At 31.9% G+C, this 27,922-nt stretch overlaps 1 protein-coding gene across 1 annotated transcript in view; it reads right to left on the bottom strand.

Moving 5' to 3' along the window:
* Window positions 1-1,155: 1,155 nt before the first annotated feature.
* The window catches only part of GPR137C (G protein-coupled receptor 137C), a 50,359-nt gene continuing 23,592 nt past the window's right edge, over window positions 1,156-27,922 (bottom strand). The window contains exons 2-7 of the mRNA XM_090272048.1: window positions 24,788-24,831; window positions 23,085-23,313; window positions 4,526-4,675; window positions 3,189-3,314; window positions 2,699-2,817; window positions 1,156-1,811 (exon numbers count right to left, since the gene is read on the bottom strand). Coding sequence (XP_090128174.1) covers window positions 1,634-1,811; window positions 2,699-2,817; window positions 3,189-3,314; window positions 4,526-4,675; window positions 23,085-23,313; window positions 24,788-24,831 — 846 coding nt within the window. The 3' untranslated portion in view covers window positions 1,156-1,633. The remainder of the gene's footprint in view (window positions 1,812-2,698; window positions 2,818-3,188; window positions 3,315-4,525; window positions 4,676-23,084; window positions 23,314-24,787; window positions 24,832-27,922) is intronic.

The raw sequence follows: 27,922 nt of genomic DNA, 5'->3' as shown, positions 1-27,922 counted from the left end.
ATTTTCTTTGATAAAAAGAAGAAATTTCTTTGGCTGTGTACCAGCCTCCCAAAAGATGGAAAGCATTAAAATTTTAATTTATTTTTGGGGGTTTCCCCTACCGTTATACTTTTGTGAAGTTACTGCATCAATTATTTTAAAAGTTGAAAGGTATTTTAAGCAAAGGTAGAAATAAAACATAACTTTCTAATCAAAGTAGGAGACATAAAAATACAGTTGTATTAGTTCTAGTTCTGAAGAAACAGATCAGCAGACAATTGTATAAAGTTAGTATGTTGTGACAGTTTCCCAATGTTGCCTGTTCCCTTGGCATCTTGAGGTATTCAGCATCTCCTTTTTTCAATATGGACACTGGTAGAAAGTGCATTTTAAAATTCTCTGTTAACTTAGTCTACCATATATTTTTTTTAGATTTGGGATAGGACATTCAAGATAGTTTTAATGTAATTCAAAAAGTATCCCAATATTGTTAACTACAGGTTTTATACGTACCTACTTAGTTCATATCAGTTTGCTTATTTATCTAGTGCTGGAATTAACTTAAATTAAATTTGGCTTTGCCCATATACAAGATATAAAAATGTGAAAACTAAAGGAGGTCTTATGTCTTACAAAGTATTGCACTTGAGTTCACTGCTATTATGTATCGTGATTTAATTTACCTGAGGACAATCCTGATTTTTAGGTAAAATCAGCTATATCTTGTTTCAGCTAAATCAAATGCTTTTGAAAATGTATTCATGTTTTAAATTAGAATTGTATATTTTGTGAATAATTCTTAAATGCATCTGAAAACTTGTTTAGTCCCAAGAAGTTTCTACCGAAACCTCCCTATGCAAAAACCACTATTGCTTTCTTGAAGAATCATGCTTAAACTACTATATATATCTTAGTCATACAAAATAACTACTTGACCAGTTCTACTCAAAGTAGCCACATAATTTTCACTGGCACAATTTCTGTTTGAAGAAATAACTGTGGCTTTCCAAAGAACACTGCTGCTCATCACTGTAAAGGTTTACTACTATCATTTAAAAAATGATTGTTTGAATAATTTCAGGTGGTATTTTATGATCATGCTTAAAAGAAGTATCTTCAATGGTTACATATTTTTTAGTATATTTTAAAAAAGAATAATACATTTTAATGCCTTAATTCTGTGCAATTTTCACACTAAAATTTTTATTGGGTGAGAATTTCATGTAGAGTACACCACTGAATATACAGGCTTTAATTTTAATAGGCAAATTGCCTCCTAATTTGTCGAACAATATAATATCCCAGGGTGAACACTGGAGTTATGACTTTGGGGACTGCAGTGTACTCTCCAGAACAAAGATAAAAGTGCAAATATGCAAATATGCATTTGATGTTCCAAAGTCAAGATGTATGGAGGCCATCAAGTGCCTGAAGATCTAATCTCTCTTTTCTCCCACTCCAAATGTTCCACTTAACTTCATTTTACTATGAAGAGATCAAAGTAATAGCCATGTCCTTTGCTGAACACAGCCAGATTTCCAGGTGTTGTTTTCAGTTGCAAAAGATAATGGAATGTTTATGTAGATGGCATTTAAGCATGTTGAATATACACATTCATGAAAAACAATTGAAGAATCACAACTTGGTAATGCTGTCAGTTTTGTGGTGTTACATATAAGCCACGGTGATTGTTCAAATCTAAACTACTACAAGTAAAGAGCAAAGGAGCAGTATCTGTCATAGGTCCATTCAGGTGGGGAGAAACCGTATAACTGTTGCTGCCACACCCTGTCATGGTGCCATACCAGCCCAACCCTTGTGAATTTGATAAACTGCAACAAAAAAAGTCATAGGACTGTGATCAGTATATAATATAGTTTACATTGGCATTTTTAGTTTTCAATGAATTTTATAATAGTATCAAATATTGAAATAACATAATGACTTTAAAAATTTAATTTTTATCTAATACCTTTGATTCTATATCATATATTACAAAAGAATGAATAAATATCACTCAGAACTAGAACTTGATTATCAGATAGTAATAATAGTGAATATTATATACTAGGCTCTATTCTAAGACATTTGGTATACACATGTAGAATTATGTATACGTACACACACACATTTAATCTTCGTAACAGTCCTATAGGTTCTATTATTCCTATTTTACAGATTAAAAACAGGCTATAAAAGTTGGGTTAAGTAACTTGTCCCGATGAAGTAATGATTATAGAAAATGCTCTATCAAGCTGTAGGTGTATATTAAGGCTTTCATTTTGCCCTGATACATAGCTAATGGTATAGATTTGCAATGATTTTAGAATAAGAAGGTCACAAAAAGATTTCCTATGGCATCTAAGATTCCCAAGAGTTTTATCTAGGGTGTCTCTGTGGATTTTGGATAGCACTATAGATAAGGAAACATAATAACCACTATAACAGTATTTCTTCCTGCTGACCAATGCTGCCCTGCTTCAAACCAGTAAGGGATCCTGAAATGAATTGGCACCATTTTATCCTCAAAGGCTTAGGGTCCAATTATAGTTCTTTATAGTACAGGTCCCATCATGGGTTTAACATCTACTGCTCTAAGCTTCAATATTAAATGATTTTATATATTGATACATATCACCAAATCACCTTTTTCATGTTTGGATTAAAGCTTAGATTTTTTTTTTTTAAACCTATTTCAGTACTAATTCAGTTCATCTACCTTCCTTCTCTTGAACTTCCCAGTCTTGGCAGGTCATCATCACTATCATATCGTCTTGGATTGTCAAAAAAGTAAGCTCTGGAACTATAACTGTGATTATTTATCATGCCAGCAGGTGCCTGTGAAAAAAAGTATTAGATAGCATATGAAGATATACTTTTTTAAAACAACTTTTTATTTATTGATTTTAGAGAGAGGGATGGGGAGAGAAACACTGTTTTTTGTTTCACTTATTTATGTATTCATGGGTTGGCTCTTGTATGAGCCTTGACAGGGAATCAAACCCGCAACCTTGGTGCATTGGGATGACACTAAAATCAACTGAACTCGCCAGACAGGGTCTGAAGATGTACTTTTCAACTAAGACAGGAGGCTGGGATCTATTATGTAATGCTTTATAGTCTTAAACTTTGCCAAAAATAGAAAATCAATATAAATGTTCCATTATTTTTAAAAATAAGAAGAGACATTAGGGAATATTATATCTTACCAAATTCTGGTTTAATCTCTGTGCCCGGAAAAACAGTACCACCGACCATGCTGGCACATGTTCCCACAGAAAGAGGACCATTCCGAATACTATATACTCTTCTCCACTTACGTCTTGTATATGTGCCTGCAAAGTAGAGTATGGCAGAGCAATTCTGAAATCTGTTTTATGTATAAGCAGTCGCCCTTCACAATGAACTTGCTTCAGGTAGGGTAAGTTAAAATATATCAACTACAAACACATAAAACTTCTATTTTCTGTATTTTGTGGTTTCTTATGTAATGATATTTATCAAAATGATATAAAAATGCACTGATGTTAAGTAGAAGAAAAATCTATTAACTGTTAATGCATCAATTTTTGAAAATATCTTTAAAATCTGGATAATATGGAGTGATCTCATTTTTAGTCTCCATAGTTGCAAGAGGGTTATAAAATAGACCACTTGTTCCAGCTGTTCCATAGGCAAATAGCACTTACGCAGAGTCACACCTTAGAGAATGTAACATGTAAGTTATTCAGCTTTTCTGTTACTTAAAAATATGCTTTGGCCTAAACTGTATATTGAATTTGTTTCTACTCTACTAGATGTAGCGAAAGAGGAGTGGGAAAGAGAGTGAAGAGAATGTCACATTGAAAATTCCTTCTCCATAGAAAGGTAACTAAAATTCTGACATAAGGGGATTCCAGGATTCCTTAAATTCAATACAAAGTTATATTAATATAAAGATATGACATGTAGTATGTCAAAATGCACTTTCAGAAAGGGTATGGAGAACGATGGAAGGCTAAATATGCATAGCTAGAGTACTGGGAATTACTATACCAAACACCTGGCAACCAAGGAACTATGAATGCACTCTCATTATCAAGCCTGATTGATAATGCCAGATTTTCAGAAAAGTCATTACTTAAACATCTAAAAGTGATCAAAGTACTTAGGTTATATGTACTTCTTGGGTAAGAGAGAATTAATTTTATTCTAATAAATTAAAGACATACCCATATCCAGTAGCTAATGACAGGCAATAATTTATCTATAGATATTTAAATACTATCCTTTTAAAATTAGTAAAATACATTTATGACCGATAGATTTATGGCTATTAGTATTACTTACAAAAAGAAAGACAAATATTCCTTTGGGAGTTCTCTCTGAAGAATATTTTCAAGTGCTAGATGTAAATGAGGATTTTTAAACATTGAATTTTAAGTATGGTTATTGATAGCAGTTAGAGATGCCATGAAAGTGTTCGCAAGTAACTTAAAATGTTTTTCTACTTAAGGCTAACTGCATTACTCTTTTGTTAGATTGGCAATACATGGTAGGTACTTACCTTATCTGAAAGATTATCCCAGCCATAATTAAATGGACTTTCTAATGTATCCTGAGATACGGTGATCACCACCAAATTATAGCATGCTCGTGAAGAATAGAGAAGAATGACTACAGAGCCTACGACAACAGTCTGGCACAGAGACATACCCTAAAAGAAATAAAAATAATCATTACAATACTCTGCACATTTGTCATGACAAGCTAATCACCTACCTACAATAGTATAACCACCTGTGGCAAAGCATGCCTAGAAAACATTGAATGAGTACCTATTAAAATAAACTCTTTATTAACTTGCTTTACAATTCCTACTATTACACTACCTTATTAATGCATATAAGTTCTTTGCCACCTTGCCCAATGGCTTGTGGAGGAGGATTTTTTCTACCACAGTGACCTCACTCCCTTAAGTAATATATGAATAAACAAGTTGACAAAAGATCTGAGCTATGATTGTTATTAATCAGAGAGGTAGTTTAGTCATAATGAGAAAAGAATGGGGAATAGAAGAAGCATTAGTCCATTTGACACACTTACTTTCCAACAAGATAGAAAATTAGAACAGAAATACAGCTCCTATGCTACTTGCTTCATTCTCTTAGATTCCATTAATTTATATTAATCCCCTATTGATACCATTATGCTGAAGACAAAATGATATAGGCACCAAGAGTACTTTCAAATCCAAAATACTAAGGCTTTTCACCGATTCCCCAAATATAGAGAGCTCTTATAACTTAGTGGTTCTCAACTGGAGTGTGTATATTGGAGAGGGGTGTGGTATCAACTATTGCAGGAATCTTAACCTGGGGTCTGTATTTAAATACAATTGGTTTATTTTGTAATCCTATTATCTTATGCATTAAAAACATTATTCTGAGAAGTGACACAATTGACAAAAAGATACATTGCAAAAGATCAGGTGTCTTGGAAGATTGTGTTTTGGTTGTGACAATGATTAAGGGGCAATTAGCACCTATGGGCCAGCGGTGCTAGATGACTTTCATACTTTCCAATGTCCTCCTAAACATTTACAAAGATGAAAAACCTCTTTATAATGATCTGAGCCAAAACCTAATTCTGTTATATTGTACATATAAACAAAGTTTATGTTTGCATTGTTTAAATAGATACCAACATTTCCAGAAACACATATAACATGTAAATTAAGGGCAATTTGTATTTTGTTCAGAATTTTGTCAAGAATTGTCAAATATTTCAGAATCATGGAATTTCAGCGATACATACTGTTTGTGGTAAGTAAGGCACCAATGCAATACACATGTAACAGCCTGCATTTGTAGTGATTCCATTCACATTTTCTACATATAGATACAAACAGGTGAGTACTACATTATGCCCCAAAATTTACATATTAAGATATTTAGTTATTTTTATTTCTCCTTTCTATTACAATTAGGGTAATGACATTGAATTTTTAAAGTTATGTGTGTAGGTTAAACCTTCTATTAATTTCAGGATAGAAACAGTTTATTAAAAATGTGATTAGAAGGTTGCAGTGGGTTTGGTAGGATGAAGAACGATTATTATAAATAACTTCCTTATAAGACCATTACATTTTAGAGGTGTAAGAAGAAAAAGAACTAAAAGATGAAAGATAGCTTAAAAGATGTTGAAATAGTAACAGAGTACCTTCTCTGATCTCACCAACTACCATAACAAAAAGCGTATGTGAAAAGAACTAAAGCCCTAGCAATATTAAAATTTTTATAAACCCAGGCTAAAATTTTTACAATGTGCATTTTAATTTTTGTGAATCCCAAAACAGTTAATAAAATTGCTAAACTAAAACCAATCATGATCTAATTTTAAAAGTACTACATTATTAAAGTCAGGTAACAAGAAAAGTTAGAATGTCCTCAGCATTACCATCCTTTAAAATACCCACATATTTTATAGTCACTGCTTTAAGAAATAAAATGACTGCTAAAAAGACATAATATGAGAGACTCTGCTTATACTTGTAAATACTGTAAACACTTCAAAAAAAGTGAGAAAAGAGCAAAGAATCAGTAATACGAAAGCAGTTAATGAAACAAAATTGCAGCCAAACTACATACATATAACAATAAAAGAAGCTCATTGATTTAGTAAACAAAGTAAAATTCCTGCAAAATAGAGAACTACAAAACAAAAAATAAGGACCCATCAACATGGAAAGTGTTGTCAGAAGTTAAAGAAAATCTTCCTAAATGAACAGTGATAACAAACAATTCTACTCAGGAGCAATCCTCAAAGAATAATTTTGCCTTCTTGCATCTCTGACATTAATATAGCATTTTAAAAAAATTCCATACTTGACAAGTAGAGTTAAACTCACTCCAGTACACATATCATTAACACCTGTTCTCTTATCATCAACTAGAGTTCAATATTTGTTTACAAGTGCTTTTTGAATGCAGAGACAGAAACCTCAACTGACCATTTGAGTTTTGAGAAATGTGTACACCGGTTTAACCCTAATCTCTACCAAAATAGAGAACGTTACCATTATTCCAGAAAGTTCCCTCACACCCTACCCCAAACCCCAGACACAAATACTCTCCTGCTTTTGTTTTTACCACAACATAGTTCTGCCTACTCTAGAACTTCATATAAATGAAACCATAGAATACAAAATATTTGGTAGGTTTCATTCACTTAGCACAATGTTTTGAAATTCATCCATGTTGTTGGATGCATCAGTAGTTAGGTCTTTGTATTGCTGAGGTGAATAATTAGGGTGACTAACTCCTGGATTGCTCAAGAGTGTTGTTATTTTAGCACTGAAAGTCCCACATCTCAGAAAACTTCTCAATCCTGGGCAAACCAGGACAGTTAATTACACTAATTCCACTGTATAATTATGTGATTTTGTTTATATTACAGTCTATTTATCCATATCATGTTGATAAATAATTTCTATGAAGATTCTTATACAAATCTTGCGGACATGTTTTCACTTTTATTTACTTTTTATTTTTTGGTAAATATCTAAGAGTGGAATTGCTGGGTCATATGGTAGGTACTGATAAAAGTTTAGCTGTATAAGAAAGTGTCAGATTTTTTCCCAAAATGAATGTACAATTTACACTTCCAACAAAATATTAGAGTTCCAGTTGCTTCACATCTTAGACATTTAGAGTTGTCACTCTTCTTAATTTTAGCCATGCTGGCGGATGTGTAGTAGTACATTTTGGGTTTAACTTGCATTTCCTCAATGACTGATTATATTGTGCTTGTTGGCCATTTGCATATTTGCTTTATGAAGAATCTATTCATAAGTTTTACCACTTCTGAACTGGGTTGTCTTTTTTTTATTATTAGGTTGTATTTTTATGTATTGAGATCTCTGTATAAGCTGGAAATGAGTCCCTTAGATATTTGCTTGATGTTTGTGGCTTGCCTTTGATTTTCTTAATCTTGACTTTTGATGAGATATTTTAAATTTTAATTATTTCTAATTTATTCTTTTTTTATTATCTGCTATGACCTCAGAAATCTTTATCTAAACCCAAGATGTAAAGATGTTTTCATCATTGCAGAAAGTTCTATTGGAAAGCACTATTTTTAAAGTATTTTAGGTCCTTTGCATTTTCATGTAAATTTTAGAGTCAGCTTGTCAACTTCTATTTTAAAAACTTCTTTGTAAAATTATGGTTGGGATTACATTGTATCTATAGATCATTTTAGGAAGAACTGCCATCTTAATAATACTGCAACTCCCCAGCATGAACAATGGTTTTCATGATATTGGGTCTTTAATTTCTCTTAGCAGTATTTTGTAGTTTTCAATATAAAGGTACAGCCTGTGTTTTTGGAAAATTTATTCCTAAGTATTTTGTTTTTGGTACTATTGTAAATGGAGTTGTTTACTGAATCTCATTTTTAATTGATTGCATCTAGTATATATAAAAATACAATGTAATTTTATATTTTGATCTTGTATCCTGAGAACTTCTTTAATTCACTTATTAGTTCTTGTAGTTTAGTAGAGTCCTTAAGATATCCTACATAAACAATCATGTTATCTGCAATCAGAGACAGTTTTACTTCTTAATTTTATACCTTTTGTTTCTTTTTTCTCCACTGGAGTATTAAATAGAAATGGCAAGAGTAGACACCTTTGCTTTGTTCCCAACCTTAGGGACAACACATTCAGTACTTTAACTATGATACTAATTGTTTTTTTATACTTGTCTTTTATTAGATTGAGGAACATTCCTTCTATTCCTTATCATTTGAGAGTTTTGTTTTTTAATCATGAAGGGTGCTAAATTTTGTCAAATGTGTATTCTACATCTATTCAAATGATTATTTTTCTCCTTTGTATTATGTTGATTGATCTTTAAAATGTTGAACCAATGTTGCATTCCAGGGAGAAATTCTTCTTAGTCATGATGCATTATCCTTTTTATATGTTGCTTAGATTCTGTGTCTTTTAAGTGTAAGGGATACCAAGTTTGTACTTTTTGCCCATTTTGTAATAACTGTCAAATTTTTGTATCAGAGTAATGCTTTTCTTATAAATAAAACACATTAGGAACTGCCCTTCCTCCTCTATTTTCAAAAGTTTGTATATATTGATGTTATTTCTTCTTTAAATATTTGATAGAATTAATGAAATCATCTGGGCCTGGAGTTTTGAGGAAAATGTCTGCTAACAAATTCAAATTTTTAAAATAAAGCACTCTTCAGATTTTGTGCTTTATCTTCTATCAACTTTTATTTTTAAAGAAATTTTTCTATTTCATCTAAATTGTCAAATTTACTCACAGAGTTGTTTATAATATTTTCTCTTTTTGCTTCTAATGTCTCTAAGATCTATGATAATCACTCTTTCACTCATGGTATTGGTAATTTGTATTTTCATTCTGCTTTGTTCTGCACATCAAATTTATTAACATATTCAAAGAATTAACTTTTGGCTTTAATTTATCTGTTGTTTATTTCCTGTTTCATTGATTTCTATTTATTATTTCACCCCTTCTACTTATGTTGAGCTTACTTCTTTTAAAAATTTTTTGCTATTTTTTCCTGATCTAATATTTTTTTTTCTTTTATAATAGAGCAATTTTAAAGTTACACTTTTCCCACAAATTTTGTATATTGCATTTCATTATCTTTCAATTTGGAATATTTTCTAATTTCCCTTGTGATTTCTTCTTTTTCACATGGATTATTTGAAATTATGCTGTATAATTTCCAAATATTTGAATAGTTTTAGATATCATAATGTTATTGATACTTAATTGCATTGGACCCAGAGATAACTTGCTGATTACAATCTTTTAATTGTATTGATACTTACTTGTCTTATGGTCCATTTACGGTTTATTTTGATAACCATTTCCATGCTCAGTTGAAAGGAAATAAGTATTCTCCAGTTATTGAGAGTCAATGATCTCAATGGTTGTTGACGGTGCTGTTCCAATTTCTACGTCTACTTATTTTTTTGTTTTATTGATGGCTTAAAATGTGCATTAAAATCTCTATGATTGTGGAGATTATTTTTGCCCTTTATTTCTAACTATTTGGTAAGGCCTTCCCACCCCTTTATTTCTTACTATTTTGGCTTAATGTACACATTTGTGGTTTTTATGTCTCCTTTATGAAATGTACCGCTTTATATTTGATAATATTTTTTGCTTCCTGAAAAAGGTACCTTTTTATATCTGGAAATACTCTTTGTCTTGAAGTCTATTTTATCTGATATTAAAGTGCCTTCTTCATAATCTCTGTTCTCATGGAATTTATAATTAATAGTTAGCAGATAAAATAAGATGGTTTCCAGTAGTGATAACAGACATGAAGAAAATGAGTTGTAGTATGATGTATATGATAAAGAGAAAACAAGGAGAAATGAAGAATTATTTTGATAGAGTGGTCAGAGAAGGCTTTCCTGAGGAGGTGGCTTTTGAGCTGATACCTGGAAATATGAGAAGAAAAGAGCTACTCCAAATTCTATACTTAATAGTCTAAAGGGAGATTTTTGCTGGCAGCTGGAACAAAATCCATGGGCAAAATGAACTCATCTTGTTTGAGGGACAAGAAAAAAAAAATGGTGTGGTTGAGGCAGAGGGGAGAAAATGAAACTAGAGAGGAAAGATCCTAGGATAGGCAGATCCTATCAGCTCTTGAAAGTCAAGGTAAGGAGTATGTATTTCTTGCTTACTAAAATGAGCAATCACTGGAGGATTTAAGTGAAAAAACAATGTGATCTGATTCGCTTATTACTAGTATGCAATAAACTTGACCTACATCCTAAATAAAGGTGCATTCTTATGCTGACTGAATGCATAGTGCATTAGTTTCCACATATTTATTGTCTATTTATATTTGTCTTTACATTCGAAGTATTCTGGAAGCCAGCGTATAGATCGGTCTTGTTTCTTTAAACTCATCTTGACAGTCTTTACCTTTAAACAGGAGTGTTTAGTCTGTTAACATTTAATATAATTAATGATATTTGGACTGAGATCTTACATTTTAGTATTCATTTTGTATTTGCCCCTCATATGTTTTGTTGTCACTGTTTTTTGTTATTTCTCTACCCATCATTTCCTGTATTCTCTTGAGTTATTTGAATATTTTTAAAAATTCCGTTTTAATGTGTCTGTTGGATTTTTAACCATACTTTTTTGTTTTGTTTTGTTTTATTTCCTTATGTGGTTGCTCTAGGGCAGCAGTTGTTAAAAGTGTGGCCCAGGGACCTTAAAGATCAAAATCAATATGATCTTAAAATATTAAGATATTATTTGCCTACTATACTCTCATTCTCTTTTGAATGTACAGCAGGGTTTCCCAGAGGCTACTTGCTATATTATGATGTCCGTACTCTGTGTGTATGTGTATTCTTGTGTTTTCTATAATTCCTGATATAATAAAATTAGGGTATAAATATGAACATTTTCGGAGATTAACCCAGCTTGTTCTTTGTACTTTTACTGGGTTCTTGTTACTTTTCTTTGATTATACTTGCTATACCTGCTAAAACCTCATTATCATTCAATAAGTAGTTATTTTGAAAGCCTAAAATTTTCCTTGTAATCCACAGGGAAACATAACAACAATAGGTACACCTTATAGATCTGTGGTTTTAAAGAATTTTCTCCAGAAACTTAAAAAAATCTTAATTTGATATTAAACTCATTTTATAAATTAATCATATTTTACTCTAAAAGTTTAAATTTTTCATATTTAAGTATAGATTATTACTTAGGAATAGGGAGTTATTTAAGGGACACAGAGTTTCAGTATAAGATGATAACAATATTATGGATACAGACAGTTGTGACAGTTGTACAACAATGTGAATGTACTTAATGCCACTGAACTGTATACTTAAAAATGGTAACTTCTATATTATGTATATTTTAGCAAAATAAAAATATATTTCTCAACACAGAGCTTCCTTGTTTACCTTGAAGATGCTGGAAAAGATGAAAAGTGTTAGAATTTTCTGACTCAACAAAGAAAAGAATCACCTCAAAGGAACTGGGTGAAACCAATTTCTTGTTTTGTTTCATAAAATGAAATATAATTAAAACTATCTTTCAATAGGATTTATAAATGTTGATAATTTACCTTATTGTGTCTTCTGCAACAGAACATTTCTAAATAGCAGTGTGGTCCAAGCATCATTTTGAGACCAATTATTCACAACTTAAAACAAAAGAACTGAAAATTTAAATATAGGTGTGGTGTTTTGTAACTTTCCAAAGTGGGGGGAAAAAGCTGTTCAAGCATTTCACAGGCTACGTTATGATACTGCATTGGTTACTGAAGTACACACAATAGCTAAGAGGTCAGTAAAACCTTATATGGCTGACATTGCTGGGTGCCTGGTAGATGGATGGTCCATAAAAGAAATTATGGCACTGACAATTTCCAATAATACAAACATTTACTAATTTAAAAATTTAATTGAAAACATAAAGAGTGATTTAATATCTTGTCTACTGAATTATATTTTTGCCTTATAAATAAATGAACCTGATGTAGCAGAACTAATTTTATTTGTATTCACCTAGTGTCATTACCAACTAATCATTCAAGAAGATGTTATTTTCTTATGTCAATGCCTGAGAAATACAAGTGGTACTGAAATAATCAGAGTTTTGAAAATTCCTCTGCTTGTTCATCTTGGGTCAACTGTGTTAATATTTTCACGAATGGTACAAAAGCAATGGTTGGTAAAACTTAGCATAAATCAAGGCAGTGGCACCAAAGTGCACTTTATTCTTCACTACTATGTACTCCCAGTTAAAAAAGTCAGTTTCACTTAAGAATATACTTCATGTAAAAATATTTTTTAAATATCGATCCTAGAGGATGTGTTTATTTACTACTATGTGTGAGGAGATAAGACGTGCACTTAAAGCAATTCTGCTGCATATTGAAATATACTGGTTGTCTTGAAGAAAAAGTTATATGATAAACTTCAAGCTGAATTCGCCATTGTTTTTCATGGAACACCATGTTTTACTTAACAGCTAACTATGGCTGACAAACAGTGGTTATTTAGACCTGGTTACTGGGTATACATTTAAAAAAAAATTGATGTGAGCCTACCACTTTAAAGAAAATATCTGACAATATTTATTGACAATGATAAAATATGAATTTTCGAGTAAAAATAAGATTTTTAAAAAACTTTTGCGGGCACTTGTATCCACTGTAAGATTGGCTATATACCAAAACATAAACACTTTTCTTACAAGATTGCTGGTGATATTAACAAATGTCATTTTGAATATTGTCAATGAAATGAATCAACATTTTCAAGATCTGTGACCACTCTTTTCCAATTATCATTCAAAGTGCAAGATAGACCAATGAAGAGTTCAAAAATTTCACTAATATTGTTTTACATTACACATGGCAACTCACTGTTAATAAACATCCACTTCAGAGTTTTGATATAGTACTAAAGAAGAATATCCACAATTATCTAAAAGGCTATTAAAATGCTCCTTCATTTTCCAACTACATGTATATGTGTGGATAGATTTTCTTCATATACTTCAACCTAAACAACATTATCACAACAGATTGAATACAGAAGCAGGCGTGAAAATCCAGCTCTCTTCTATTGTCAGACATTAAAGAGATTTTAAAAATGTGAAACAGCCCTGGCTGGTGTGGCTCAATGGATAGAGCACTGACCTGCAAACCAAAGGGTTGTCGGTTTGATTGCCAGTCAGGGCACATGCCTAGGCTGCAGGTCAGGTCTCCAGCCAGATCTCCAGCTGGGGGAGTGTGAGAGGCAACCATACATTGATGTTTCTCTCCCTCTTTTTCTCCCTCCCTTACTGTCTCGTTAAAAATAATAAGTAACTAAAATCTTTTAAAAAATAAGTAAAAATAAAAATGTAAAACAATGTTCATCTGCTCACTTGTTTATTTTTGCTTTGGAAAATATAATTATTTTTCATAAAAACATATTATTCATGTTAGCTTATAATGAATTTATTATTGCTATTTTAAATTAATAGTTTTAGAATTTCTCAAATTTTAGTTCTAATAATGTATATACAGGTAGATTCAATCTGTATAAATAGAAGCTCTTTGGGGTCCTTACTAATTCCTGGGAGTGTAATGGGGTCTTGAGACCAAAAAGTTTGAGAACCACTGTCTAGGGATTACAATATATATCCTTAACTTTTCAGTCTAAGTAACAGTTAGTATTATACCACTTGATGTAAAATATAAGAAACTTGCAACCATATAGGTCCATTTATCCCCATCCTTTATACTACAGTTGTTTATTATATACAGATTTATACATTATATGTACATATGTATGCCTCATATAATTTTTGCTTTGCACAGTTATATTTATTTTAAAGAAATTAAGAAATTATATTTACCTACATATTTACTATTTCTTGTTTCCTCATTCCTTCCTGATGAGCTGAAATTCAAGTTGCTTTTATTTCCCTTCAGTCTGTATAATTTTCCAAGCATTTCTTATATTACAGGTCTGCTGGTAACCAGCCTTGTTTTCTTTTATCAGAAGATATTTTTATTTCTTCATCAATCTTTAAGAATATTTTCAGTGGATATAAATTTCAGAGTTGACAACACTTTTCTTTCAGCATTTTAAAGATCTGTTTCCATGTCTTCTGGCATCCATTATTTCTGATGAGAAGTGAGTAATCATTTGAGTCAATGTTCCCTTACATATGGGTAATTTTTCTTTACTCTCAAGATTTTCTTTCCTTTTTGGTTTTAAGCACTTTGACTATAATGAACCTAGGTGAGATTTTCTTTATATTTATCCTGATTGGGGTTCTGAGCTTCATAAAAATTTACATTTCTATCTTTCATCAACACTGGAAAATTTAGGTCATTATTCTTCAAATATTTTTCCAATCACATTTTATCCCTCTTTTTCTTTGGGCCTTGAGACTCTGTTCATTATAGTATCATCTGCCCCCACCCTTCTCTGTTCTTCTGATTGAATACTTTTTATTGAATTAAATTCATTGACTCTTCTTTCATCTCCTCTCTGCTGTTAAGCCCAATTAGTGACTTTTAAATTTTAAATATTGAATTTTTAATTCTAGAATTTCTGTGTTTCATAGTTTCCATATCTTTTGAGATTTCCTATTTATTTGTTCATCCAAGTATATTTTCCATTACATCCTTGAGCATATTATAAAATCTGATAAATCTAACATCTAGGTTATTTGGGGAGGATTGCCTCCAATGATTGCTTTTGATTTTTGCTTTTTGATCCTGAATCTAAATTAAATTTTTTCTGTTTCTTCAGATATCTAATGGATTGTGTTCTGGACATTGTGAGTGACATGTTTTAGAAAATCTGGATTCGGTTATCTTCCTTAGAAAAGTATTGATTTTCTTTTTATTTATTTATTTATTTATTTTTTAAAGCAAAAATACTTGGCTAGGCTCAAATCCCAAACTGTTACCCGTACATGGATTAGCAGCTGAAATCTCAGTTCAGTTCCTTTCTCTTTAACTGTGCTGCTTGGAGTCCGTCCTGCACATGTGTAATTCGGACATCAGATAAAATTTTTGCATAGTTTATAGTCAGAATTTCGGGTTTCCTCTATTGGGCTATCTTCTTCCTAAGATTTCCCACTCACTTTCCATCTGTGGTAGTTACTTTAATTTTGTCTTCTGAATTCTTCAAGCAAGTGAAACAGCAGGTTGCTCTTCAGGTTTTGGCTGTCCCATGGATGGGACCTCCCCTCAGGCTAGAAGCTGTAAAAAACAGGAAACTCACTCAGTGTCATTTCCTTCTTCTAATCTGTTGCTCTCCAGTGCCTTCAGTGTTTTTTATATTTTGTCCAGAATTTATCATTGCTATTAGTGGAAGATTGGTCCAATGGAAGTTACTCAGTCATTACCAGAAGCAGACACCTGCACATATTTTTTGAAATCATGTCATAAACGCTATTTCTATTTTGAAATTAAAATGGCAAATTAAGCATCAAAAATAAGAAAACAAAGCACTAGTCTCAATTAGCAAATTAAAAAATATATTTTGGCAATTATAAGGACTAAATAGTTTCAAAAATAGTTTCATGCTGTTAAGATACAATGAAGTTAGTACTCTGGATCCTATGATTCTATCATTACAGAGTAGAGGCTATTACTACATAGACATTATGGACACAGAAAATTTTTTTTAAAAAAATTGAAAATGCTAGTTGGTCTAGTAAAAGAGTCTAGAGTATAATGGAAAAGCTAGCTGAGCTTAAAAGTAGATAAAAGTTATAAGCCCAAGGTTGTAAGTGAGTTTTCAAATGGGACTGGCAACAGAATAGAAAATAAGACTTGGGATATAAGAACTGGAATAACAAAGGCAACAAACTAAAGAAGTGCTACGGTTTAAGATGGAAAAGTAAATCCTAGTAACTCAAGAAAGAAAGAACACAATATTGGAAAGGTGGCAATCATACCTATAATAGAGGATGATGCAGCCTTTCTTTCTCCACCACCATCCTCCCGCAAATCTGGTTAAGTCCTATTTCAGGGTGGTGGAAGAGAAACACTAATAGTATTTTAGCCTGTTTCTTTAATTATGATCTAAGTTACTATAAACCACTGCTTTAAGTCTTATGGGATCATCTGGTCTGTGTGAAAGATCAGAAATAATAGTTTAGTGGAATGTTATTGTGTCTCTGCAAGATGCTCTTGCTGCCTCTCATTCCAACAGATTAAGTAACATGGATCAAGGGTTGAGTGACCATGGGACAGAAAGGCTTCTGTAGTAATTAAAACTGTTAGGATTGATTCCCAGGCAGGGCACATTACTAGGTTGCATGTCAGGTCCCCAGTTGGGGGCGCGAGTGAGAGGCAACCACACAGTAATGTTTCTCTCCCTCTTTGTCTCCTTTCCCCTCTCTCTAATAAAATAACATAAAATAAAATAAAATAAAATAAAATAAAATAAAGAAACAAACAAATAAAAAAACTGTTTGGAATTCAGGAGAGAGAGGGAGAGAATGCGTTATTTGCAAATGGCTTACTGGGCTAGGAGACAAGCTGATCTTGAGCATCAGACAAGAATTCTTTTACCCTCTTATACAGATATAAAACTGTACATTCCCCTGAACAGAGATATAAGCCAAAAAACTTATTTTTTATTCTGACCCTGTCTTTGAATGGTCTTACATACAGATAGTCCCAATTTGCCTTTATAACAAATAAGCATCTACATCAGTCTAAACCTTTTTGTGCTGATAAATTTTGTCCATAAAAAAAAAAACACTTCTTCTATATTCTTATAGTTTATTTTCAGAAATGTATATGGATATTAGAATAAAAATAATCTTATCAGTATGCATTTTAATATTAAAAGTTATATTATAATTCTGATAAAAGTAAATTAAAAGAATGCTCAATGTCACTAATCATCAGACAAATGCAAATTAAAACCACAATGAAATATCACCTCACACCTGTCAGAATGGCTATCAACAATAAATCAACAAACAAGTGCTGGCAAAGATGTGGAGAAAAGAGAATGCTTTTGCACTGTTGGTGGGACTACAGATTGGTGCAGCCACTGTGCAAAAGCAGTACGGAGATGCCTCAAAAAATTAAAAATGGATCTGCCTTTTGACCCAGCTATCCCACTTCTGGGAATATATTGGAAGGATCCCAAAACACTAATTTGAAAGAACATAAGCACTCCTATGTTCATTGAAGTATTATTTACAATAGCCAAGATATAGAAACAGCCCAAGTGCCCATCAGTAGATGAGTGGATAAAACAACTGTGACATTTATGCAATGGAATACTATTTGGCTGTAAAAAAAGAAAATTATACCCTTTGCAACAGTATGGATTGACCTGGAGAACATTATGCTAAGTGAAATAAGCCAGTCAGAGAAAGACAAATACCATATGATTTCACTCATATGTAGAATCTAATGAACAAACTGAACTAACATGGAAAATGGGGACATTCTCATAGATAAAGAGCAGGATGACAGCTGGGGGGCAGGAGGTTAGAGGGTAGAGGGATTGAGCAAAAGGAAGAAGGACTCATGGACATGGACAACAGCATGGTGATTGCAGAGGGAGGGGGATATAAGGGTACTAAATGGTAATGAAAAAATATACTATAAAGATCAAATTTAAAAAAACAAAAAATGTAAATAAAATCAAATGTACCAAGAATCATACAAATGAAGGAAAGCAAGCAGCAATAAAAAACTAATGAAAGAAAAAGACCAGTACTAACAAACAATAATTTCAATAAATATATAAACTATTTCTTTACCCTATAAAGAGTTTATAAAAATCCCCACCAAACTATTATATTTTGTCTCAGTTAATGAGACACTTGAAATGTTAACAACAGAGAAAAAGTATTAAGTCTTATATCCATGCATATAAAACTGAGATTATAATAAATAATATACTAGATTTCAGAATGAAAATACCTATAATTAAGAAGGCCATTAAATAATTTCAACAATATTTGTTCCAAACATTCCTAAGAAAAACTAATTAAACATTAGATGAAATGTAATCTGTCAGAGACATCAATCTATTATCAAAGTCTGGGTGGGATGGTACATAAATAAGGTAGAATCAAAATTAAAATAAAATATTTAAAAGAGAAATTCTGGTCTTCAGTGACTTTTTTTTTAATCATTGTTTCTTTTGAAAATTTGATTACATATAGAATTCCTCTCCAGATAAAAGTCTGCTAACAATTTCAGGTATTCAACATCTTCCTGAAGCTACATTACCACCCCTTAATACACATTAGGATCATAATAGCTAACATTTATAAGCACTTTCCAAGTGCTAGGCATTTTACTAAAAACTTCATATGCATTTTCATTTATCTTTTATAACACCCTCATAAGGTAGATACTACTCTTACTCAGAACAACCTATGAGAGCAAGACTATCATTATTTCCCCTTTATGGATCAGGAGAGTGTAGCTTAGAGACACTGTTACTTGTCTAACGTCACATAGCCAATAAGGAGAGATGGGATTTACATCTTATTTCTCTGGTCCTAGGTTTCCAACTCTTAATCACTGTAATACAGTCTCTCAATAAAGTCTTTCCAAATTAATTTTAAAAATCATTATACCTGAAAAAAAGATAAACATATCCAAATGTGTATCTAATCCCATTTTTTATTTATATCACCCACATTGCAAAAGAGAATCTGAAGTCACAGAAATACACACAAAAAAACCTGAACATAGAAATGTATGTGTGTGGCAGGGGGAAGGAAAGTGGTGGTAAAAAAGTGAGATGAAACTAGAGGTAGAGTAAGAACCAAAAATGTGTATCATAAGGTCATCGATGTTTGATGAACTACGTAACTGTTCTGAACAACATAGTAACCAAAGGAAAGAAGTATTTAATCAATAATGTTTTACCTGATACTTGGAGAAAATCATCTTTTCTGGGGAACATTGTGCGGACAATATCCCCAATAATATTATACAATAATGATCTTAAGATAAATATTTCTTATAAAAATTTCTTACATATTTCTTGATGTACATCAAAGCTTGATGTCAAAATGCATGTTGGAAAAGATAACTCTATCCAGGGTACAATACAGTCTTAGTACAAAGTTCTACAATGATCTGGATTGAGCTGAGGGTAAAATGTAGAGTAGATACAGAAATGAACAGAATATAGGTAATCTTTCTGACAATCACGTTTTTGAATTTAACAGTTGAGAGTTTATTTTCTCTAATGAGAACATGGAGTGCAGAAATGCTATATTGTATATAATAGGCCTGATTCATATGCATGGATAATCAAGCAGAGTAAAAATGATAACTTCTTATGGAAGTTAGAGGGCCTGAACTAAATAAATGCCTGAATTTTAGACTTTCAGACAAAGTGAGTTGAAGGAAGACCTATATAGAGAGATAAATATCTGATTTACACTATCTGTAAATATGTGATGTTTGAGACATGGTTGAAATCTAAAGAGCAAATGTTCTTTGTTATGTTAAATAAGAATGTGTTACAATATAACAAGATTATAAACAACAAGTGCTGGCGAGGATGTGGAGAAACGGGAACCCTAGTGCACTGTTGGTGGGAATGCAGACTGGTGCAGCCACTATGGAAAACAGTATGGAATTACCTCAAAAAACTAAAAATGGAACTGCCTTTTGAACCAGTGATTCCACTGCTAGGATTATACCTGGAAAATCCTAAAACCCTAATTCAAAAGGACTTATGCACCACTATGTTCATAGCAGCACTGTTTACAATAGCTAAGTGCTGGAAACAGCCGAAGTGCCCATCTGTAGATGGGAGGATCAAAAAACTGTGGTATATTTACACAATGGAATACTATGCAGCAGAGAGAAAGAAGGAACTCCTGCCATTTGCAGCAACATGGATGGAACTAGAGAGAATTATGTTTAGTGAAATAAGCCAGGCAAAGAAAGATAAATACCATATGATATCACCTAATACAGGAAACTAAAGAACAACATAAACAAATGAACTAAATCGAACAAGGAGCAGAATAGCAGTCAATAGGGGGGAGGGGGGAGGGAAAGAAGGGGATAAGTAAGGGAAGGGTTTAGTCAAGGAACGTGTAAAAATGACTCATGGACATAAACAACAGGGAGGGATATGATTGTCAGAGAAGGGGTGGGCTGGGTGGGGGGGAGCAATGGGGAAAACATGGGACAACTGTAATTGAAAAATCAAAAAATAAAATTAAAACAAACAAACAAGATTATAGAAAACTGTCAAAGCAGTATTTGAGAAAATATTCTGCTCTAAATACCTTTATTAGTTTACAAAATAATATATTAAATATTTATATAAGAACCTAAACATGGAACAAAGTAATCTTAAATATTTAAGAAAATTAAAAAATGGAAGAGCAGAAATAAATTATTTAAATTAGCAATAACATATTTAAAAACCAAATTAGAATCACTACTTTGAAAAAGCATTCTAGTTGGTAAAAGAATAAAATTTTAAGATAATGCAAATGAGTTATCTCTAAATTTTACTTTGGAGGTGTAGGAGAATTCCTAAAAAGAAGTTATGCCTTTAAGATTAAGTATGATAAGGGCAAAGAGTTATAGAGCACTAGGAGGGAAAAAGGCATTCTTGGAAGATGAAAACAGCTGAAGGATATGGATAGGAAAGCATACTATGTGCCATTTACAAATAAGGTAGGTCAGATTCCTTGAGATAAATTACGGAGGGTCTCATTATCACTAAATATGTAGAAGATGGAAAGAAGAATAAAAAGAGAAATACGGAAGATGAAAATCTGAGCTTTAAGGAAGTGCTCTTAGGGATAGCAAGAAACAGTGTCAGTATGAAAGCAGAGGAGGTAAATGGCTCAACATTTTGTTGAATAAAAGAAATGGCCATTACTGTAACTGTTATAGAATTAAAAAAACAAATGAGTCTAGTGATTTTATAAGGAGTACATAAAAGCAAGATGATTTAGTCTTTGAATAAAAAAGTATACGTATAACCTAGTTTGGAAGACCAAGAACTACATAACAATATAACACAAATAATCTAGTATCTCATATTTATTTATCTTTAAAGGTATGCATTTGAACATGTGTCTGTAGTGTTTCTAGAGAATTCTAAATTCATGCACCTATTAAACTTAAGACTTTAAAAAATAATAAAGTGAATACTTGTCATATGACAGGGGAAGGTGTTTGAAATAATTCTGGAGGAGTTATTTGATGAACTTTTCTTTTCAGATTGGCAATTTTACTATATTCAGAGAATTATTTATTTCAAAGCAAGTAAAACCAAACTCAGAAAGTTGCTCAGTATCCAAAAAAGAAGTCCATTAAAGTAAATCACATCTATTTATGCTTTATCACTAGACAAGCAAGAGGTATGAAGTCTATGCTAATGTTATTAATTAGGCAAAGGCGCTGTTGTTACACAAAAAGATTATGTACCATAATACTGACAGCATTATTTTTAACACTTAAACTAAAGTCAAAATTAGCTAAAGTACTTAAATTTTAGGAACTAATGTTTTAGAACAGAAGTTGAATAAAATAATTTTTCAGGTATGATTAATAGGTTTCAGAGTCTAAGTCTCTGTCCCTTCCCCCATAACCTCTCTCTCTCTATAATAAACATTATATATATTTTTATATTCTGAATTCTACTAATATAGCTTAAAAAGTAAAATTAAAGTCTCCACCTAAATTTAAAGACAAGTTGATTACCATGCATTAAATTATAATACTTGACTTTACTAGGACTATACTAAGTGTAATAACAGTATGGAAGTCTAAAAACATTTCAGAAAACTGTTCTGTTTAGAACATCATCTTTCTTACCTTCAGTGAATAGGCAAATGAAAGCAAACTCATGTACATGTATACACCCACACCCCAATAACCACACATCTATATCCCCACACCCAATACTGCATATATACTGTATGGCTCAACCACATTATCAATTAGCAACAGAAACTTTCAGGGTTCTTTGTTAATGGGTTAGCATTTGGTTTCCTTTGCTAGTCAAAAGTATAAGGAAAGGGAGACTCAAGGCATTTATAAATTTAGTTACATGATTAGCTGTTTCAAGTACCATAGGAACTTCATAGTATGGGGTGAAATAACATTTTCTAAACTTTTACACAAATAAACACCACTTTACCAGTATGAAATTTTAAGACTGCTAACCCAAATGCATGTATACATAATCTGGTAAGTTTGTTTAATGACAATACTGCCACTCTTACTGAGGAAATATTAAGTTGTTACTGTGGCTTTATGTATTAGACTATTTGTAATACATTGACATAAATTCTGGTTTATTTCATTTAATTAGCCTCCAATGCAGAAGATATAAATCACAGAAAATACAATATGCTCAGTATAAACTTTTTAAAAAACATAATTTAGTTAAGTGCCAAGTTTTGAATACTTTAAAATTTCTTGTGACCATTCCTTCATACTAAAAACTTACTTGACATTCAGAACATTTTAAAAAATATGAAACTTCCCGTTAAAATATGCTTTATAAGATGATGTGAAGTTAGATTTTCAAGTGAAAATTTAAGAAACATACTTACCTTTGATTCGAGGTAGACATTTGCTGATGACATTTTTGTAATTTTGCATATGTAAGTAACTAAAGAGATGGCACAAAGAATAAACAGGCTATCATTAATTAATGCTCGAACAAATACAGTCCATTTCAACTGATTTTCTGGGACATCTCCATGGACTAGCATTGCACAAGTCAAGTTCACCACTAAAAAGATAAGGCTTGCCAATATAAAGCCCAAATGCAATAGAATTCTGAAAGAAAAAAAATAAGTTCATTAGATATTTATAGAACTAATAATTAAATTTATTAGTGTGTTTCTTTAGATACAATAATTCCTTTGGTTTAAAATGTACATAACTTCATTAAATACAAATTTAATAATTACTCAGTTACTTGAGCTATCTTGGCTGTTATAAAATTAGTATCTAAACCATTTAAAAATAGCATTAGAATTTAAAGCATTAAATTAAAAATAATCTCATATGCACTTGAATTCAATTGCCTCTACCAGGAAGAATGTAGGATTATTTTAACATTAATTCAGGTATTCCTGAACTTTTCATTTCTATAACTACTAAGCATATTTTCATTGATCTTTCCATTTCAACAATTACCAGGCTTTTATAATTTGCCTGGAAAAGTAATAAACTACCTTAATTGAAATTGATAACTAATACTGATTTTAAGAGGAAAGGGAAATATGTTTTAAACAATGTTTAATTTTATGAACTTCTCATTACCCATAGCAAACATTACTTTCAAACATGACTAAAGAATATAGGGATGGTACAGTTTCAAGCACTTATCAACACCTCATTTTCTTATAAAATTGCACATTTACTATGCATACAGAGAAACTCTGAAAATGAAATGCTTAAAAACTTGCCCCTAAGAAAAATTAGACCACCTCATAAAACTCTTCAGGGTAAGGGTCGGCTATCTATATCAAGTAGCTGTAACAGATTATCTATATGAAAGTAATTCCAGTTAAGATACATTAATACTCCTAATATGATACAGAAATTTATTTGGCATACTAATACCTTCTATTTGAGGTCACTTTAAATAGTGGAGGTCATAAAACATTGTCTCCCTTTGGCTATAGTTTATGCATGGTAAATTGAATGCAATGTGTAAAGTAATCTGTAACAAGTGATCTTTGATAAATATACATGCAAAGTACAAAGATTTTAATTTGAGTTTAGATCTTAATATTCTCTCAGATTAAATAATTAAGCAATCATTATATAGTTTGAAATCCAAAATAGATCTTGAAATTATCCATATAGCCTGGGGATTATAGCAGGTTCAGAAACCAAATCATAAGTTAGCAAGTTAGTGGGAGAACTGGTCTGAAATCCAAGTTTCCTGGCTTGAACTTTTGAGGTTAATCAGTACTGAAACATCACTTATTTCATGGAACTATACAATACATTCTTTCCCCAAATAGCATAATCTAACTTTAGTGTTTGTGGACCCTATGAAACTACATTTGACACCTGAAGCAGGATAGTAGTAGGGCAGCAAAAAAAAAAAAAAAAAAAAAAAAAATGTATTATGCAGTAATATGGGAGAACACTATGGGTTACTCAATTCACTTCATGTGAACTAATCTATTTGATTTTTCTATAAAACTACTAAGGCACCCTCAACCACCATGTCCTTTGACCTTGAGAAGTCAAATAAAGTGAATAAAATTTAGACCTTGCTACTCATGAAACTTACTTGTGTCTGTCAAGTTCAGTGGCACATCTGACTTTACATATAACCTATAAAGAGAATATAGAAAGTTTTGAAAATGTGTAATAAAATATTTTAAAATTTGTTTTGACTTTGTGTTTCAAAATGATACAACTACAAATAACAACAGATAACAAGTAAAATTCAAATGTTAACAATAGGACTCCCATGAGTCAAAAATAGGCAGCCTTCCCAAGGCTTAAAACAATAACTTAATAATTTTTATAGTCCTAAATTTGTATCTTTAAAAACTTAAGCAGAATCAATTCAGTTTAAACATTTATTAAACTTTTATTATGAGCCAGGCATTATGCTGATTGGCTTGCCATCTCTTCTAAACTTCATTATTACTTACATTTTGTCCTAAAATGGAACTACTTACTAAATATATATGGCTGAGTGTTCTCCAAAGATAAACTGAAGTAGTAAGAGAAAACAAGGGACCAAAAAGTAAACACAAAGATAACGAACATATACCATACATACATAGTAAACTTCCTTCCCTCACAAAGCCTTGCAAAAAGCAGACCTTCAAGTACTTGTTAAAGTTAAGCAGGTAGGTAAAAAGAATTTGAAATAAATATGGAAAAATTTGAGACTATAGTATGGAAGGTCTGTTCTTTACTAGTGAATTTGGGCTTTATTATTTAGATAATGGAAAGATATTGAAGGTTTTTATGTAGGCACTCTAAAAATATTGAATTTCATTAATCTAGCATCAGTGTAGAAGCTACTATTAAGGACTACAGACTAGAAGTAGAGAGAGCAGTTATAAGATGATTGAAATAGGGTATGAACTTTGGAAGCCTTGAAAGAAATAAGAAAGTATAAAGTCTTATAAAGAAAAATAGTATATTTAATAACTAACTGGTTTCAAACATTTATAAGCACTCACTATGAAAGCTGCCATGAATTCATAAATATTGTACATAAATTGTTTCTGCTCCCAAGGAGCTCAGTGTATGAAAGAAGTAGATAAACCATCTATTTTGACATATTGTGATATCAATGCAAAAGATGCTATCGTAATATCTGGGAAGGGAGAAAGACTAATTCAGTCCAGGAAATGGTAAGAGTTAACAGGAAAGTAGAAAGAGTGAAGAAAAGAGAGATGGGTAAGGGAAAGAGACCTAAGAATCAAATTAGTCATAGAAAACAGCTGAGTAGTTTACAGGTACAAGAAAGAAAATATAGCCCTTGTTAAATTCTGCAAATGTCAAGAATGATTGAAAAAGGAACCATTGATTGGTTTACTAGTGTATCACTGGTACCTTGGAGAGAATTTTCACTGGAGTGATAGAGCAAAAGTGCAAAGTTAACAGAAACAACAAAGGCAGTGAGTATAAACTCTGAGACTATTTGAAGAAAATACACCTGGGAAAATTTATGTTGGGAGACAAGTCTCTATGAATATTGTATGTTTCTACATGGTCCAGGTCTACTGAGTGAAGGCATTTGTATAATAAACATCCTTGAAAACTAGAGATAATGTCTGCCTTAAGGTCAGAGGGAAGATTTGTTTCCTATTACAATGAAGATAGAGAATATCTCCCTCCCTGGAGACATTCCAGGGGAGTATTCTCCTTCTCTCTTCTTGGTGAAAAATTTGCTTACATTCAAGAGTTAAAATAAGGTGTGTTTCTCTGTCTTTCTTCCTTATTTTGGAGCTTCTTTCCTGTAACATGTCTTGCTGCATGTACAGGTAACACCTGGCCCTCACTGTGTTGTCTTACAGCACTTAGGGTTTGGGATGTGATGCAAGACACTGCTTTGGTTGTTGTTTTTGCCATGAGTAATAAATGGTCTTTTTCTCTGACCCACGGATCTTGTGTTTTCTATCAGTATATGTATCAATATATAAAACTGTGACAGGCTAACAAGCTTTCAAGTACAGTAAAATCTCACATCCTTAAGTTTCTGACTTAATCTGCTCGATGGAAGTGAACTAAAGTACAGCACAGGGAATATTGTCAATAATATTGTAATAACTATGTATGGTGCCCGGTGGGTACTGGAAATGTCACAGGGAACACTTTGTAAAGTATATGATTGTCTAAACACTATGCTGTACATCTGACACCAATACAAAATAATACTGAAAGCAAACTGTAATTTAAAAAATGAACTAGAGAGAGTGAAATGGTAAATGGAGAATGGGAGAGAGGAAGGGAGAGTTTGATTGTTAAAGAAGGCTTTAGATGAGGCAGGTTATACCTGAAAAGGAAGACACATATTTCTGAGTAAAGAGGCAAGGAAAAGATAAAGAAAAACATGGAGGTCTGCACAGAAAGTTTAAAATAATCTACAAACCCCTCTGTTAAAATAAATTTGGACATAACATGGATACAGACATTTTGATATAGAGAAAATGGGATGAAGAATTGGCAGATGGATTCTATTTTTTTCTAGTAAGTAGGAGACAAGGTCATATCCTTGGAAGGGATGTTGATTTAAGCACTTGGAATATAGAAAACATTATGAACACATGACTAGAAGGGTTATATAACAAAATACTGTATTGAGAAGCAAAGAGGTCCTATTAAAGTCAGGCAGTTGACAGTGAATTTTAAAATCAGTAGTTTCCTGATTTTAAAATTGAAACAATCTAATAGAAAAAAATGGGTGCCATTATAAAAAGTTCAAATAACTAGGCTGCATTTTCATGTAATAATTTAGAAATGTAACATGCAACTACTGTAGAGAAAGAAAAACTAGGCAAGTGAACCACAGCAGAAAGTTCAAGGATGAAGAATACTAGACTGACCATTGGTTCTAAGTGCAAATGACATCAGAAGGTAGCTAATAGAGTTGGGTAAACAGAAGGAGTGAAGTAATTAAAATATCGGGTGAGAGTGAAAAATCAAATAAGAGGATAAATTCAAGATTTATAAGGAAAAAGAGAAGACACTGGTCAAGAACAACTGCCTCATTCAAGAGCTGATCCAAGATGTGGGTATGCTGTTGGATGACTCAAATAGAAATGGAGAAAAGCTAGCTTTAAGAAGCCACTGAATTGAAAGACATTGAGTGGGTTATCAATATGGGCTTTGAACAAGATCTATATAACAGGACCAGCCCAGAAGAAAGTAAGTGCTGATTCATTCAGGGAAGTGGAAGTTA

The sequence above is a fragment of the Furipterus horrens genome, unplaced genomic scaffold, assembly GCF_987537825.1.
Source record: "Furipterus horrens unplaced genomic scaffold, mFurHor1.1.pri manual_scaffold_3, whole genome shotgun sequence".
Taxonomy (NCBI): Eukaryota; Metazoa; Chordata; class Mammalia; order Chiroptera; family Furipteridae; genus Furipterus; species Furipterus horrens.
The sequence above is the reverse complement of the archived record's forward strand: the minus strand, read 5'-3'. Positions and strand labels throughout refer to the sequence as shown.